This window comes from Mytilus edulis, chromosome 11 (assembly GCF_963676685.1).
Source record: "Mytilus edulis chromosome 11, xbMytEdul2.2, whole genome shotgun sequence".
NCBI lineage: Eukaryota > Metazoa > Mollusca > Bivalvia > Mytilida > Mytilidae > Mytilus > Mytilus edulis.
The window spans coordinates 46,134,535-46,152,630 of record NC_092354.1 but is presented as its reverse complement, the minus strand read 5'-3'; the positions used below and the strand labels follow the sequence as shown (position 1 = coordinate 46,152,630).

At 34.0% G+C, this 18,096-nt stretch overlaps 1 protein-coding gene across 1 annotated transcript; it reads right to left on the bottom strand.

Annotated features, from left to right (window-relative positions):
* Positions 1-2,978: 2,978 nt before the first annotated feature.
* On the bottom strand, positions 2,979-17,554 carry LOC139495684 (beta-1,3-glucan-binding protein-like). The gene is made up of 10 exons (XM_071284013.1): positions 17,389-17,554; positions 14,931-15,040; positions 10,685-10,759; positions 10,180-10,246; positions 8,945-9,112; positions 8,509-8,586; positions 7,660-7,774; positions 5,834-5,905; positions 5,177-5,303; positions 2,979-3,306 (listed from the first exon to the last, which is right to left on the bottom strand). Exons 1-10 carry the CDS (start codon positions 17,510-17,512, stop codon positions 3,109-3,111), a joined length of 1,134 nt encoding a protein of 377 aa, XP_071140114.1. The 5' UTR covers positions 17,513-17,554; the 3' UTR covers positions 2,979-3,108.
* Positions 17,555-18,096: the final 542 nt, after the last annotated feature.

The window sequence follows — 18,096 nt, the reverse complement described above, 5'->3', positions numbered from 1 at the left end:
AACGTTGATATAAAAGACACGTACAAAGGCTACACAAACCTTACACCTTTTGGATTAGTTCCGCCAGTTTCAGAAAATATAATCATCTTGGAATTTGCTTGCTTTGGTGGTTGTATATTACTTACTCAGAATGCGGATCTAACCGGAACCGAATTATATGAGGTTTGTTTTGCATTTTACGGTGATTTGATTATAATGTGGAAGATATCAGACGGGGAATCAGTTGAACTTGCCAGAAAAGCTGTTCCGAACCTTCTATCTTGTTCTGAAATGACTGTAGTCTGGGTAACATGGGATAGCGGTGTGATAACGTTTGGTACCGGAAATCCAGAAAGCAATGGAGTTCTATCAGCAATAGATGACAGACCCTTTAATATTCAAGGTGTTGGCGTTGCGTCTATAACCCTTGGTGTATGGAAATTCATTATCAAAGGTAATAATATAAGTATATGAATAAACTTTAATTAAAATAATGAATTGAAAATAAAATTTCTCATAAATGTTTCTTTTTGAAAATCGGCTTGGTTTTACGTAGTTTTTGCAAATATTTTTTTAACACGTCTATGATTCAGTTATATTAAGACTTTTACATCAGAAAATGTTTAACAAATGCCATTTATCGTCCCCTTCCGACGGACTATCATTGTTTTTCATGACCATACTCGCAAATAGTGCCAAGGAAGAGCCGCAAATTCAGTTCACGAATTATTCTCCCCGCGGAGCGGGGTTCGAATCAGGAACCTTTGTCATGTTTGTGTTACATGTAGCCAGCCGTTCTTAGAGATCATTTAAGTCATTATTAATGGAAATGAAGGTCATGCAGTCACATGTAAGCGTTCGCTAGTTGAGTCTGATTTGAAAAAAAAAATATTCCTAGTAATGAAGAAAGCAATTAAGACCCTGGGCACCAGTTCAGTCAAAAACTGCATCCGTGCTGACTTTGAATTTGTAACGGTTTACTTTTTAATAAAATGCGGGACAAGCACGATAAAATTAAAAGTAACGACATGAACACGGAATATAAATCCCGGGAAATACGAAGCACCCACATCGAATCTAACACGGGAAAACGTCTAAACACGAAAACACGTTAAATAAAAAGGCCAAAAACGTTGCATGACAATACTCCTAGTTAACAAGTTGTATTTTCCCCATGTATATGTTGTGTACAAGATGTAAGTTTGTACAAATTATAATTTGTACAGGGTTTTGTACAAATTATAAGTTTTTTGACACATACCTTTTTGCACCAATTGATACAGGTTCATCTTCTAGAATGTACTAGTTTAATGTTTTGAATTCAAATTTATAGACCTCAACCTAACAGTTAGTGCTTGTCTCTTTGTCCTCAAACTGGACATAGGTTTAAGTTCTAATTTCATTTTTCTCCTTATACCATATTCGTACCCATAGAAAGGTTTTTTGTGGTCTTATATTTTTTTTGTAATAATGCTCAATATTAGAAGTTATGATGAAGTTGTGAAAATGTGACAGAAATCTGCAAAATAAAAGACTGTGTGTTTGCATCATCCATTAGTGTTAAGCAGTTCCTAAAACACTAATAACTTGTACAAAAAATCTGTACAAATTATAACTTGTACACAACATGTATATGATATGTATTGTTTCAAGCGATACTTTTACGGATGATACATGTACAACATACTTGTACAAACATATTTTTACTTAAATTACAATACTAAATATATGCATATTCACCTTCTAGCAAATCCAACAGGATACTACTGCAGAATGTCGTATACTTATGCAACAGGATATCTTATATCAATAACAACACAAAAGACGCGCGCATATTGCGCAATAGAATGTCAAAAGTCGAATGACTGCCTTGGATTCAACTTCCGGTATGAAGGCATATTGAACTGTGAACTTGTTGAAGGAGGACAACTCGTTATAAAAGATGAGCATTACGAGTGGCATTTTTACTCAAAATGCTTACAAGACAATGATGGTTGCGTTTCGTGTAATGTTTAAAAAACGTTCAAAACACAAATTTGAAATGTTTGCACGATGCGCAAATAAAACACTTTAAAGAAAACAAAATATTAGTATGTGTGTTTATAGTCCAGCGGCTAAGTCTAATATATTGTCCAAATTGATCACTTTATGGTAAAAGCATGAAACTTAGCAAAATGGTTTACCGAGATATACATATTTGGAACAGCAGTACAAGTGGTGTTTCTTTAACTTTTAATTTTAAAACTGCAAGTAGAGACTTTATATCGTGAATAAATGTGATATCTTATATGTTCCTATACAATATATCCGCTTTTAATAGAAAAATAAAGTAGGTTTAACTGATTGATTGTTGGTTGTTTTACGCCACATTAGCCCAAAAAGGCTAAATCGCGGCGAGAGCTAATTCGAATACTTTTGCAATTTAAAGTAGGTTTAACGCTAGTTAGACTAACGACTTACATTAACGAACATATTCGTAGATTTAATATCTAATACTAATATACCAATTTTGTAAAATTTCTTCTTTTTTGTAATCGTATGTGTTAAAGTGTTGTTTCAGTTTTTAGTAAAATGCCAAATGTGTGTCCATGTCTAAATTATTAGCATCAATTGTCTTTGATTTAAAATAAAATAAGAAAAATTTATGATGATAATGATAGAGCCCATATTGTTATTGATTAACATAAGTATATACAATTTTTTTCTCATGATTTTATGTGTTTATACATGTTATAAAATTGAGAATAGAAATGAGGAATGTGTACAAGGAACAACAATCCGACCAAAGAACGAAAAAAACAACCGAAAGCCATCAATTTGGCCTTCGATACAGCGAGAAAATTCTCCACCCTTGGGCGTGCTGCATCTCGGACTATTCAGTTTTTAGAAAATTACCAACTACATTGTAGTTGTCGATTTCTACATGTTAGCATCATACTATATAACAGGCTATACAGGTTTTCAGTCTAACAAAAGGTAAAATCATGCAAAAACGAAAACAGAACGACTGAGATTTATTACAACAAAGATTTATCAACTAAAGACACACTTTATGAAGAGTAAAAACAGTTCAAATTACAAAAAAGAACGATATATTTTACAATTAACACAGGTACTCTTCCATGTATATTAATATTGGATCATCTCAACGTAATCAACAATCATTGCAGCATTATCACCTTGCCATGAATTTTGCCATTGGTTTCGGTGCTCCCAAAAATCTCTCTTTGCATGGCGAGACGAGTCTGTCCATGGACGTGTATAAGCATACTGATAATCGTTTTTAAACCAATTGCCCCCCACAGCAACATTAAGTACTAGCTGAAACTAAGAAATAAAATAATATCTATTAAAACGCACTTTTTCTGATCAGAAATAATGTCCTACTGTATAAAGTCATAACTATTACATTTGCCTGTCGTATAGTTGATTGTTCCTTCAACTAGGAATTGTTTTCATTCGGTGCCACTCACTGAACAGTAGTATGTAGTCAAAAATATATATTACGTACCAAAGCATAAGCCTATTATCTTTTGAGGGATCGTACAACCCCTGGACCGATACTGATAGTGGTGGACGTTTTGTCACCAAGAAATAACAGTGTTTTCGCCCATTAACGGCAAATGTTACTGTTAATAACATGTATTTAAATATTTGCAAACCTTAATTTGTCTAGATTTCTAAAGTCTTATTGGTTTAATGTTTTGGTTTTCAAAGGATTTCAACTTTGATCCGGTGTCTAGCTGTTATGATTTTTCGTTTGGTTTTCTATACACGAAAAAGGCATATGCATACGAAATGTATTCTTTCTTTGCTTTTTGCCAATTTGAAGAGACAGCTATCAACGAAATGCAAATTTTAGAAAGAAAAAGTTACAAAATTTCCTCAAATAATATTCAAACAACCACATCTCTAATAGAAAGATAGGAAATGCGCGATATCACAAAATGTAAAACAAGAAAATTAACAACCTGCTTTAGACGTCATACCATAATGACAGCAACCAACGTCAACTAACATGACTACTGAATTACATAAAATTGAAAATGGAAATGGGGAATGTGCCATAGACACAACAACCCGACCATAGAGCAGACAACAGCAGAAGGTCTTCAATGCAACGAGAAATTCTATATATAAAATATATAGAAAAATATATACTGGTTCAGTGATAATGAACACCATACTAAACTCCAAATTGTACACAAGAAACTAAAAGTTAAAATGATACAAGACTAACAAAGGCCAGAGGCTCCTGACTTGGGACAGGCGCAAAAATGCGGCTTACAGTCTACTGTTAAACACATACAAAATATATCGTCCCCAAGGATGATTTAGAAATAGAAGTATGGTCACCATTGATCGTCCCCCGACCGGCAGTAAAACAATTGTCAAAGTCCGGCGTCCATTTGCCTATTAAGGATGAACAAATTTGCAGACATGTTCGGTAAGAATGGGGATGTTAAATCAGATGTTTCGTGAAAAAGGGAGTTCCGCGCTCTTTGTAAGTTAAGAACCGTACCAACAACTCTTGGAGTGGTAACTAGGTGACATGTTGCGGAGCTCAAATTTTTCTGTCCGATAAACCCTCGTTTTTTCGTGGCAGTCTAAATTTCTCCGACCTTAATCCCAGTCCTTTCTATTATAGAACCTACCTTTTGTATCTATTGTTAATTTGTTCTCGACCTGAACATCCATGCAATATTTGCCACTGGACATTAAGGAACCAAATATCAATTGATCAATCGGAATATGACCGAGGAAACATGCATGCGAGTCCTTTACTATTCATCTAACCTTGGAAAGTAGTGTAATAGGACAACACAAAACATACTATATGTAGTTTGCTGTTCGGTGTGAGCCTAGGCTCCGGGTTGAAGGCCGTACTTTGACCTATAATGGTTTACTTTTATAGCCTTTTATAGCTGGCTGTTCGGTGTGAGCCAAGGCTCCGTGTTGAAGGCCGTACTTTGACCTATAATGGTTTACTTTTATAGCCCTTTGTAGCTGGCTATTCGGTGTGAGCCAATGCTCCGTGTTGAAGACCGTACCTTGACCTACATGATGGTTCACATTAAAAAACTGTTACTTGGATGGAGAGTTGTATCATTCAAACCACATCTTCCTATATCTATATATATATAAAAAAAAAGTCGAAAAATGCCTGACATATAAGAACAACTCAAACCAAACTTACGTATTGATCGAATGGAGCATCTTTGCCGCCATGTTTCCAGATGTTGTCCCCCGAGAAACCTCCATATGACCAATAACTATTACTAGGTGTGTCAGCCCTCAAAATAATTTCATTGTCAACATAGGTACTAAAAAGGATAAGAAAACATTAATACTGTACCAGTAATACAATTAATGATTAGATTGGTTTCCTGTAAACAAAAAGTTGTATGCAAGCCTTTCGTAATGCAGCTTCTCGAGGTAAAAAAAAACAACCTTTATTCACACTATACGTTCTTTGAAAGTCAATTTTTATATTGAAATTTAGAGAAAAAAAAATTTGTCTGTGGATTCATACTACATGTATCTTAACACATACATGTAGGTCTAATATGCAATAAGCCCGATCTTCGCATGATCTAACTGCTACTATTTTGTCTGTACCAAGTCATGGCAGACAGTTGTTATCCACTTGTTTGATGTGTTTGACCTCTTTGTTTTGTCATTTGATTAGGGACTTACCGTTTTGACTTTTAATCGGAGTTTTTTTTTTTTGTAATTTTACTTTTTAGATGTGTAAATCTATAAAGATTCCGTGGAATAACGTTAAAGCTATGTACAACTGTAATTGCATCGTGTGCTTCTGCTGATTTGTGTTGTACACATGTAAAATACTAACTATAAATGGTCAGCTGTCCACTCTAAAGTATATATATGGAAATCATCATGCCAGTCACCACTAGATTTTCGTCTGAAATTTAAAAAACACTAGAACACACCCGTGATATCACGGGTCCGTGACTGAATTAAAGTATATAACTATGCGCAAGCCTTATTTTAGTATTAGTATTGTCATCTGATAAAGTCATGCCGATTTTAAGATACACAGTTTTTCTCTGCTTTCAAATCTTTCTGTTTGAACCCGTCGAACTGAAACAATAATATTAATTATTTGGAAAAGAAAAGGTCCTGGAATGGAGTTTTTTTTAATAAACAGCATTGTCCCATATAAGTTATAAATAAAGTTGAATTCTTTGCTTCGCTGTTTTACGTCATGCCCACTAACAAATTGAAAACTGTACCTATACGCCTTATTTTTAGTCCAGATTTTTAGTATTCGTATTGTTATCTTAGAAAGTGTTACTGATTAAAATACTACAATAGGTAACAATTTGACAATTTAGTAGTGTCAACCCTGTGGTTATGACCCGTGTATATAGCATATTAATCCTGAATACAACGTTTGGTGGTGCGCCTGTCAGATGCGGAACGTACAGATAAGGTAATAGGTAACAGGTAACTATACTATTGGTATCGGTAGCGCACTCGACCTGGAACTTCTTAATTATTGGCAATATTAATTACGTGGAAAACAAAAGGGCCTGGAGTGGTGTAATTTTTAATCTACACCTTTGTACTATATTAGTTATATATAAAGTTGAATTCTGTTATTCGTCGTTTTTACGTGATGACGGCTGACAAATTGGACCTCGTAATTTTAGTATTATAGATATCTTTAAACTTCTTTTCGTTTAGACAATGAATAATCTTGTTTTTTTGTTTTTTCTGTTAAGATGACAATGTGTCTATTGCAGTATTATTAAAAAAAACAATTCGATCAAAACGGTCTATATACAATTTATGTCTACTTTTGAAATAAGATTCACAAGTTCGTTTTACCGATGTAAAAAGTAAAATCACAAAAATACTGAACTTAGAGGAAGATCTATTGGGAAAGTCCATAATCACATGGCAAAATCAAATAACAAAACGCATCAAAAACGAATGGTGATTCGATATGTGTCACACCGTTTATCGTACGAGTACTCGAATTGTAAACCTTGGATTATAAAATGTAAACCTTATTCGATCCGTGGAATAGTTAAAATACGTACACATGTATATAATCGATGTCTCAACTGTCACGGGTTGCGTTTAATATCGTAGCGGCTACGTTATTCCGTCTACTGAACGAGTAGCTAGCCTGGCTGTAATCAATAGTTATGTAGCAGCTAGGCTAGCTACACGTTCAATAGTCATAAATCTACGTAGCCCTATGTAGCCGCTATGATATTGAACGCAACCCTGCACTTCTAAACTAAATTGTAGTTTCTCTCAATGCATATTTACTATACGGTATTGGTCTTTTCTCATTGTTGAAGACCGTATGCTTGCCTATAATAGCTTACATCTGCTTCATTGTTACTGTGACGGAAAGTTGTTTTATGGACCATAATATGTAACATTTCAACATTTCATATTATTTTACAGCCTTGTTCACAAATCCGCATTTTCGTATGTCGAGTCAACATCATTTAAAGGTACGACTGCTTGACAAGCACTAAAGAGACAATCACAAGCACACACAGAGATAGTCTTCTAAATTAAAATTCAAAAAATGTCAATCATATCATTCGTTCATATACTAGTATACACATTCCGGAATTTGTTTTACAGTTTTTTTTCCAAGAGCCGCGTGTTTTTGTACTAAAATTATTTACTTACTTGAATACCTGCGTTTTGTAAAATTGACTTGTATCTCCAGATGGACCCCAATCTAGTTTGGACATTACTTCATTAACTCCATGATTAACGCCGCCACCCATTGCAACGGCGTTACCTGTACGTACATGTATAAACAAAAATGACAAGAAAAAGAACAGACATGTCTGATATTAAGGTATAATTTCTCGTTTCTCGGTTTTTTTTTATATAGATTAGACAGTTTGTTTTCCCGTTTGAATGGTTTTACACTAGTAATTTTGGGGCCCTTTATAGCTTGTTGTTCGGTGTGAGCCAAGGATCCGTATTGGAGGCCGTACATTGACCTATAATGGTTTACTTTTATAAATTGTTATTTGGATGGAGAGTTGTCTCATTGGCACTCACACCACATCTTCCTTTATCTATATAAGGGGATTAAGAGTTCCGATCGCTTGAGGTCGACTTATCTTAACATTCTATTTGAAATGTTTGTTTAGCATAGTTACATGAATGTTGGTAGAAATAGGGTTTGTAGAGTAGAAAACAATCGGTGGACTACATTGACAAGAGGAAAACATGTCGAATAGAATTTCGAATAGAGAATAATAGAATGATACCAGAAATGCCGGAATATAAGATACAAATTGTCGATCATCTCTTGAATACCACATTTGAAAACCCATTTATATTGTTTAGCATATAGTTGGAGATATCGTGGCTGCTGGACAGATGCCCTTTAAAAGTAACATATGATCGCGGAATTTCAATGTTGTTTTTTTAAACGTGGTGTAATTAATGTGACACAATCGAGAAAGTCACATATAACTGTATGTATAAGACGAAGTAAAATGTATCTTAACCAAAGTTTACCTCTCGATTCCATGATATCCATAGCGCCAGACTGAGGCCAGCCACCATACGTATTATTACGTGGTAACGTCCATATTGCTACAATTTTGATGATACTAATTGTAATTTCATTATTATTTTGTTCCATTCCCATATGATGTCCTAACAATATTTACAACAACAAAAATATTTAAAACAACAAAAATATTTACAACAACAAAAACATATAAAAAAAAATTGATCAGTGCCAATGGGACAATTTTCGATCAAAGTCACAATGTGTAAAAAGTTAACAATTATAGGTCAAAGTTCATACATATTTTGTTTCACATTTTCAATAAATGCCAATCGTGCTCTTTAGAATAGTATCAAATTTAATAGAAACTACGGTTCTAATTGTAATTTGCATTTCAAAATGTGCTTTGTAAATTTGAAACATTACGCCTAATTTATTTACCTGGCCATGTCCAATCTGCTTTTGGGAGCTTTGCCCTGATGTTCATTCGTCCGTATTTGATGGCCGCTTTAGTAGTTATATATCCTGACATTACTGGTGGTAGAATATCCTGGCCGCCATGTTTGTTACATCCGCTGTTACTCCCCTGTGTACAATACCCCCATAGTCCTTAGCAAATAAAAAAAAGATTTGGTGTGAGTGCGAAAGAGATATATGTGTAGCTTTCCACCCAAGTCATAATGTGTAAAAAGTAAACAATTAAAGTTAAAAGTACGACCTTCACCACGGAGCATTTAAGTCTAAGCTCACACCGAACAGCATACCAATGGGATATAAAAACTCTCAAGTCAAAAATGAACATCAATACTATGGCATAAAAAAACCACTACAAGACAAACATCTGTACACAAAACAGAACAAATAAAACTAAAGACTGAGCCTACCAAGTTTTATATAGTTATAAAGGGTCCCAAACTAACTAGAATAAAATGGTTTAGATAAGAAAACCAAAGGTCTAATCTATATAGAAAACGAGAATCACTTATGAGCCACTTCAACAAACGGCAACCATTGACCAACAGGCTCCTGACTTTAGAAAGACAACGTTGAACTTTTTGTATCAACATATATACAAGTTAACCACATTGGTGTATGCTTAATAGCTTAAATTCAGCAATTTTTTTATTCATTTAGAAACAAAAACACTCATATTATCAATAAGATAATTTGAAAATCGGGGAAATTTTAATTTTGTCATTTTTAATAGTTACTTTAAAAGCAAGCATCTACCATAAAATACATTTGCAAGTACCAACAAACATGTGTTTAAAGGACAATGTGTTGTCTTTTGTTGACAGCAAAAGTAAACTGAGCATCAAAAAAGTGAAATCAACGTATACCATAAAAAATTCGGACAAAGTAGAATCATTGAATGACAAATGTATAACAAAAATGGTAAAAATTGCAGTACAACAGCGCTTGAATTCATAAAACTTTGCTCAGTGTTTGGAGCACAAAAACCATGCTCGAAACATGAAATACAACATGTTGATTGGTTTATTTTGGAGTATGAGTACAAAAATCATACTCGAAAGTTTTATGACCGTGAGGCCAGATGATACAACCCTTAAACAATTCAGAGATAAGAAACAACATTTATGAACACGAAGGCAAAACTCTTGTAGAAAAAAAAAAGATACACAAAACGGACTATATACAGCTAAAAAATAAACTACCATTTAGATCCATTTGTCCGTGGTACAGCTTCCCTTCGTTAAAATCTGGATGATTTACTGTCAACGTCTGATAAATAGATAAAAGTCCGAACAATGAAGATGAAATTCATTTCTTTTTACATTGTGAATTTAACAGTCTTATTATCGAAATGAACTTTTATTATATATAGATAAAACTGACGTACAATTTGTTTGCTGATACTAATAAAATTACATAGATATATATCTTCTACCTATTTGGTAACATTTTGCAGTATACAACTTCGACTTGTTGAACTGATGATATCAATTTACGTATTAGCGATATAAAATACAGATGGGGTTACTCATTGCTCTTTACCGTTTATGATATAGTGTGATATGCTAAATATAAGTATTGTGTATATTGTTTTGTAACTAACGGACATACCATTTATTTGGTAGGGTGTTTTTTTTCGCGGATTTGCTTTCACTGACTTTAACCAATCATATCTGTGTACGTGTAACAATTTTACGGTACACTTACAGGTTTGATGTACAAATGACCATTCTTTGTGAATAGATTTGATTGTCCCGGAGTATAAACCTGTAACTCGTTATTCTGAAAGAAACAAAACAATTATTACATATAACGTCAGCGAAGGACCTCAAAAAATGGGGTTAACACCATCTTTAACCTACTTTAGAACCCTTTTTAAAAATGGCTAGATACGCTACGGACCGTTATAATAATTACAATGTTTATAAAAGAAGATGTGGTATGATTAACAATGCGTCAACTCTCCAGATGAGACCCAATGACACATAAATTCACAACTATAGGTCAACGTTTAAAAGCACTCGTAGTGCTAATTTCTATTTATGTTTGAAATATCAACTGTGATTATATATATAGTGATTAAAAAGTTAACCATTTTTGTTCAATTTTACGCATTCAAAATTAATTTTAACGATTATCGTCTTTAACAATGTACGCTTTTAAAATCAACCTACTTTTTTTTTACATTTTCAATTTATTTTTGCAATTATTGTTAAGATCTGTCCTCTGCAGTACATTCATTCTAAAAAGGTATAAAATAGACAAACCGCAGATTTATCATTTTTACATAATTTAATTTATTGTATGCTAGTTCATAGTCTTTGCTCCGGTCTAATAATGTTGTCTGTTCTATGGTCGGGTTGTTGTCTCTTTGACACATTGCCCATTTTCATTCTCAATTTTAAAACTTATATACAAGTATCAAGACATGATAATTCAAATGCGATTTTCTTTCATTTGCATGATTCATCGAAAATTCGAATTCCCGTTTGTTAACTTTGATTTTTTTACAAAGCGAACTGATTCTATAGTGCCGCGCTAGAGTTCATGCCTTCATATCAGGGCATGATCAACACAAGAGTCCTCAACATTGTTACTATCTTCTTTTGTCATGAATCATTAAGAGTGAAAGAAAAGACACTCAGGTAAACTAAGAGTCAGAATAAAATGTCCAAATTTTAAGATATGACTTGAGAGCTATTAAACTTAAATTACGATACGGCAAACGGTTGCGTACAATCGATCTATATCCAAATCCGAGTGACATGTTGTCTGAATATGATTGTAATATTTGTCGCTGGACGTTAATGAATCGTCTGCAAATGCATTTGATATTTTCCACTGGACGTTAAACACTCGTTTGAATATGGATATGATATTTGTCGCCAGATGCAAAGCAATCGTCTGAATATGCATGTGATATTTGTCGCTACACGTTAAGTACTAGTCTCAATATGCATGTGTCATTTGTCGCTGGCCGTTAATTTTTCGTATGAATATGCATGTGCAATTTGTCGCTGAACGTTAATCTCTTGTCTGTATGCAGGACTCGGAGGTGCTATGGTACTCCGAACCGTGATGGTCACGCTGAAGTGCGATTGTCTACGCTGAAGTGCGATTGTCTACGCTGAAGTGCGTTGGGTAACACGCTGAAGTGCGATGGTGATATTGTGACGCTAACTTGTTGATAACTACGCTGATGTGCGATGGTGATTACGCTGAAGTGCGATGGTCTGTCTGCATGTGACATTGAGTAAAAAAAATGTTTAAATGAAATTACATCATTAAAAATTTACAAAAGTAGCTGCTACCCTTGCATTTGAAATATCTTTTAATTTCTGTTCAGTTCCAACCAAAGACTTTACAATCTTAATTTGTTTTAATCTAATTTATAATTTGCCAATTTTCCGATTAATATGGAGTCAGAAAATATGGTGTAGAAGATTGAAAAAAATAAAGATTCAGAGTGCATGTAGAACTATATAAAATAAATAGTAATTGTAACGTTTTCCACCAAATATTTTGAAATAAGCTGATTCGCCGCTGAGGAGAATATATTAAATTGGGAATTACACGTATAGGCACCAGTCCGGTAACTTTCGGCCTAACATGTTGTAGAAAACTTAAATACTGTAACTAACCACAATAAAATAAGGCTAGAGTGACGGTGTTCTTACAAACCAGGGTTTATCTCGGAACTAAAAGATCATTCTACATGTATCAACTTGATATAGCAAAAACATTGCTAATGCTATTAAGTATAAGTTCTTTATCAATTTGTCCTTACAAAATCGTGTGAAACATACTTGAAGAGGAGTCAAAATTAATGTTAAGCTCAAGACATTTCATTTGTAATACGAACAGTTTGCAGCAAACATAGAAAAGCTCATATGCAAACCAAGTTTATCTTGTGTCGCTATGTTCCCCATGGTTTGACCCCTGGCATAGATTTAAACTTTTTTTGCATGTAATATCCACCTGCATTGCTGAAAACTGTTCGAGACTAGAATCGTTCGTTACTTTATTATCCTTAGTTTACTTGTTTGCATGCAACTTTCATCTACTCGCATGAAATTTTTATCAACAAAATCGTATTCTCCTGCCTGTGAATCTTATTTTATTCTGTATTCTGTTGTATTTGATGTAACGTTACATATTTGAAAACGTCACAATATTCAAACGTCAAGTAAAACCATCGCACTTCAGCGAAAGGACCATCGTACTTCGGCGCGGACCATCGCACTTCAGCGTGACTATCTTACTTCATCGTCCCCATCGCACCTCCGAGTCCTTCCTGTACATGCATGTGCCATTTGTCGCTGGCCGTTAATTTCTCGTATGAAAATGCATGTGATATGTGTCGCTGGACGTTAATGTCTCGTATGAAAATGAATTTGATATTTGTCGCTGGACGTTAATCTCTTGTCTGTATATGCATGTGCTATTTGTCTCTGGACGTTAATCTCTCGTCTGAATATGCATGTAATATTTGTCGCAGATGCGGGCTTCATCTGGCCCATTTATTAGAAATGTGTTTTAGTTCAGGGACAATGGACGTCACACTAACTCCGAAACATATACATAATCATGTTCAACAACATTTTGAAAAATCAACCAATTTCAGTGATCTATGATTGTTGTCGTAGTTGATCAATAACAGTAAATATGAATAATCGTAATTCAAAGCATAATAGTTCTAATGAATCCCGGTTATTGATACCATATCTAGTAGTATTTAACTCATTTCTTTTTCTTCTACAAAATAAATCATACAATACAACACATTTCTAAACCAGCTGCATGTGTGTACACCTGTCAGGAGTATGTTGTTCAGTTGGTGTCGTTTGTTGATGTGCATGGTTCAAAAGTGTTTCTCCTTTATCGTTTTATAAATCATAACCTTTCAGTCAGTTTAATTGAAGTCTGGAGCTGGCATGTCAGTTAACTGCTAGTAGTCTGTTGTTATTTATGTATTATTGTCATTTTGTTTATTTTCTTTGGTTACATCTTCTGACATCAGACTCGGACTTCTCTTGAACTGAATTTTAATGTGCGTATTGTTATGCGTTTACTTTTCTACATTGGTTAGAGGTATAGGGGGAGGGTTGAGATCTCACAAACATGTTTAACCCCGCCGCATTTTTGCGCATGTCCCAAGTCAGAAGCCTCTAGCCTTTTAAAATTGTTAAACGATGATGACTGATGTACCCATATTTTGACTATTATATTTATTGTGTCTGTTTATTTAACGCATCAATGTAAAAATATCGGAAATTGATGAGACTGTCATTACAAAAGTGAGAGGGTTAGCGCTATAGAACCAGGTTTAATCCACCATTTTCTACATTTGAAAATGCCTGTACCAAGTCAGGAATATGACAGTTCTTGTCCATTCGTTTTTGATGCGTTTTGTTATTTGATTTTGCCATGTGATTATGGACTTTCCCAATTGATCTTCCTCTAGGTTCAGTATTTTTGTGATTTTACTTTTTGTTAGTCTTGTATTATTTTAATTTTAGTTTCTTGTGTACAATTTGGAAATTAGTATGGCGTTCATTATCATTGGACTAGTATATATTTGTTTAGGGGCCAGCTGAAGGACGCCTCCGGGTGCGGGAATTTATCGCTACATTGAAGACCTGTTGGTGACCCTCTGCTGTTGTTTTTTTATTTGGTCGGGTTGTTGTCTCTTTGACACATTCCCCATTTCCATTCTCAATGTTATTTGATATAAATGAGACACTTGTTATAAAAACGTTGGTTCTCCTATTTGAAATTTTTTACACCAGTCATTTTGGGCCTTTTGGTGCTTGCTTTTTGGTAAGATCCAATGCATTGTGTTGAAGGTCGTACTTTGTTTTATACATCGAAACTTGGATGAAGAGTTGTCTCATTGTCACTCATACCCTATCTATCTATTTATATGTAATTGGAATAAGCAAAGCCATCTTACCCCTCCTCCCCAAGCAGTGCAAGCCACATGATAGTTGTTGGGATTCCAACTGTTAAAGTCATCTCTAAATGCCGTCACAGATCTAATAGTCTTCGGTGGTAAAATAGCTTCTGAAGTGAAAAAAAATAATGGGTATCTTTTACAATTTAATAATTAATTAGAAATACAAATTTACTAGTATCCCAAACATGTTGAAATAAACATAGTAGTTGTGTGCATGCTAAAACATAGTTCTTATTATTAATTTGTTTCATTTCAGAAGAAATAAATTAGTTTTTGTCAATGTTTTGAAAACATTTCAATTTTCTATGAACGTTTTGAATTTGGAATAAGAAAAGTTAACAGACTGCATTTAGTAAGTGAAAGTAACAACAAAGGGAGGCACAAACTACAAATGCGCTGATCTGATCTGATCTGATTGATTGATTGGTGGTTGTTTGTTTTACGTCCATTTTATAAATATTTCAGAAATGTTCAGGACGATAACAAATTAACAATATTGATTAACACAGTGGTTGAGCGGGATGACTGGTACAATTGGGAAATGAGCGTATGTTTGATAAGGACATAATTTTATATTTAGCATGAGAACAGACAACACCTACAGACCTTTTGTAAGGGTTATTAATGTGTAGCAGTGCTAATACTCTATACGATATAAAAAAGAAGATTGACTATGATTGCCAATGAGACAACCGGCGTTTTACGATTCCGCAAATTGGCACTACGTTTCCGCATTTTTGTAGTACTCTCTTTTCCGCATTTATTTTTACATTGCTTTGGTTAAATTTTTTTACATTTCCGCATTTTTTTTAATGTATTCCTCTTCCGTTTGTCAGGTAAACCTGGGCGTTTTTTTTTGTTCTTCTGTAGTGTTTGATATTTAAAGCTATTTAAAACTTATTATGTCTCTAATGCCTATTTTTCGTTTTTAATTTGTACTGTACTTTCAGAGTGGCTATATAAAACTGAAGTATGTGCTGGCATTCAAAGATGGTGTTTAATAAATTAAATGCAAATACGCATACAAAATATAAATATGCAAACACGCATAAAGAAACAATGTTATGTTCAACAATATGTCATATAAAAACTGAACACCACAATCACCTATAAAGGTAAAAGTAATTTTGAAAATTTTAAAAATAAAAGGCAAACAACATTTCACTAAAGTTGTAAGCTAAGATAAGTCAAGCAAAAAAAACATTTCAACGTCATGATACAAATGAAATACAAACAATGAATGATTCTTAATTGGGTGGTTATAGCAGGAGGCAGGAGGGATAAAACGTGGTTTCTTTCAATTTGGATCAATAATATGTGCTAAACTTATCTCTTTTTAAGAAAGAGTTACAGTGGTGAATCTAGAACATGGAGTATCACACCGTAGTCTAAAATCGGTCAACTTGTTAGTTCGTTCGATATTTGTGTTTGAACTTAACATACGTGGCAACTACGCATTGACGCCACTACGCTACTCCCAGCGTAGAAAATTAGTGCAGAATATACGTTTTTTCTACTCTTGAATAAAAGCATGTCTTAAGGTAAGTTTTCATTGTTGTTCTCAATTATTGCTTTAAAAAAAATGCCAATTTTCTAATGAACGTTTCAGTCCACAAGAGACCAAAATGACACTGACATTAATAACTATAGGTCACCGTACGGCTTTCAACAATGAACAAAGCCACAAAGTCAGCTGAAAAGGCCCCGATATGACAATGTAAAACAATTCAAACGAGAAAACTAACGACCTGATTTGTATAAACAGCCCATTGAATGTAAACAGTCTAACTGGAAGTGACTGTGAAATTATACATTTGGCACGGCTAAAGGGGTGACCCTTTTTTTGCAAGTGTTTTATTTCTGGTCGGAGAAATGATGACCATATGTGTGTACCGTAAGGATACTCGGGTTTTCGAATGAAAATTCAAAGGTCACAACATAAATTTGTTTTTTGTTGTTTGTTTTTCGTTCATTATTTTGTATATAAATCATGTCGTTAGTTTTTTGCTGTTGAATTGTTTTACATTTGTCATTTCAGGGCCTTGTAGTTGTATAGCAACTTCCGAAGCAAGGTTGTCGGCTCTCCGGACATTCCCGAAGTCCTGCGATTGCCGAGTTTATGAGCTTCGGTCCTTGCTTGGAAGTTGCTTGTATAGCTGAATTTGCGTTATTAGTTTTGGTCATTGTTGAAGGCTCATACGATGAGCTGTAGTTATTAACATACATGTTATTGTGTTTCATTTGGAGAGTTGTTTCATTGGTAAACATACCACATCTTCTTATATTTATATTGCGAACACCGAAATTTATTACGCTCAAATGTTTGAGTTAAAATGATCTATTGATTTGGTCCAAACATATCAAAAGAACGGTAACAAGAATGTAAATATGCTACTCAATCTTATAAATATCAAACCACTATATCTTTTCCTTACACTTTACTGTTCTAATATACCTTCAGTTAATTCTCGACTGCTATTTTGATCCGTCGTTTCCCTTTGGTGTTGATCGCTTTCAATTGAACCATCGGTAAGGAAGCTCAAAGCCAAAAGACAAAATACATTGAGAAAACTAAACATTTTTAACCTATATTCCCCAAGTAAGTTAGACGTCTTACTATAAGATTATGTCAATTGACGAAATGAGACGATATTTATCCTGATAAGAAGGCGATGTACTAACTAAAGTACTGGTAACACATTATGTTGCAATAAGTAATTGACCCAACTAGTGATCAGTGCATGTAATACCATATCCAAATTCGCAGGTATCCACTGTGACAATTTAGAGCAGATTTATAAGGGTGTGGACTGGAGTTACAGAATAGAAAATATTTAATTATAGCGCAGAATAGAGGACAAAAACTATAAAGAAAAGAATCAAGAAAAATAGGCAAAATTGTTAGATAATAACGGGATGCTAAAATAAAACAAATGAATAGAAACTGAATAGAGAATAACGGCTTAATTGATCATAAATACAGAATAAAAGGATCCCCTTGCAGACCCTCATCTATTATTTGCTGCTCATCGACACATGTATTGTTTCCCATTATTTTTATGTATGGTCAGTTCATATATCATCATAGTAGAAAGAATATAATACCACACGAAAATTACAAATCTGACCATAATGGTTTATATTCAAGAAAAATCAGTGTCCT

Coding starts and splice junctions, on each gene's coding strand:
- LOC139495684 (XM_071284013.1), bottom strand. CDS start 17,512: ATGTTTAGTTTTCTCAATGTATTTTGTCTTTTGGCTTTGAGCTTCCTT. Junction 5,906..7,659: donor TACAAAACGCAGGTATTCAA/GTAAGTAAATAA, acceptor TTTAAATTTCAG/ACGAAAATCTAGTGGTGACT. Junction 3,307..5,176: donor ATGCTCCATTCGATCAATAC/GTAAGTTTGGTT, acceptor TTTATTTCTTAG/TTTCAGCTAGTACTTAATGT.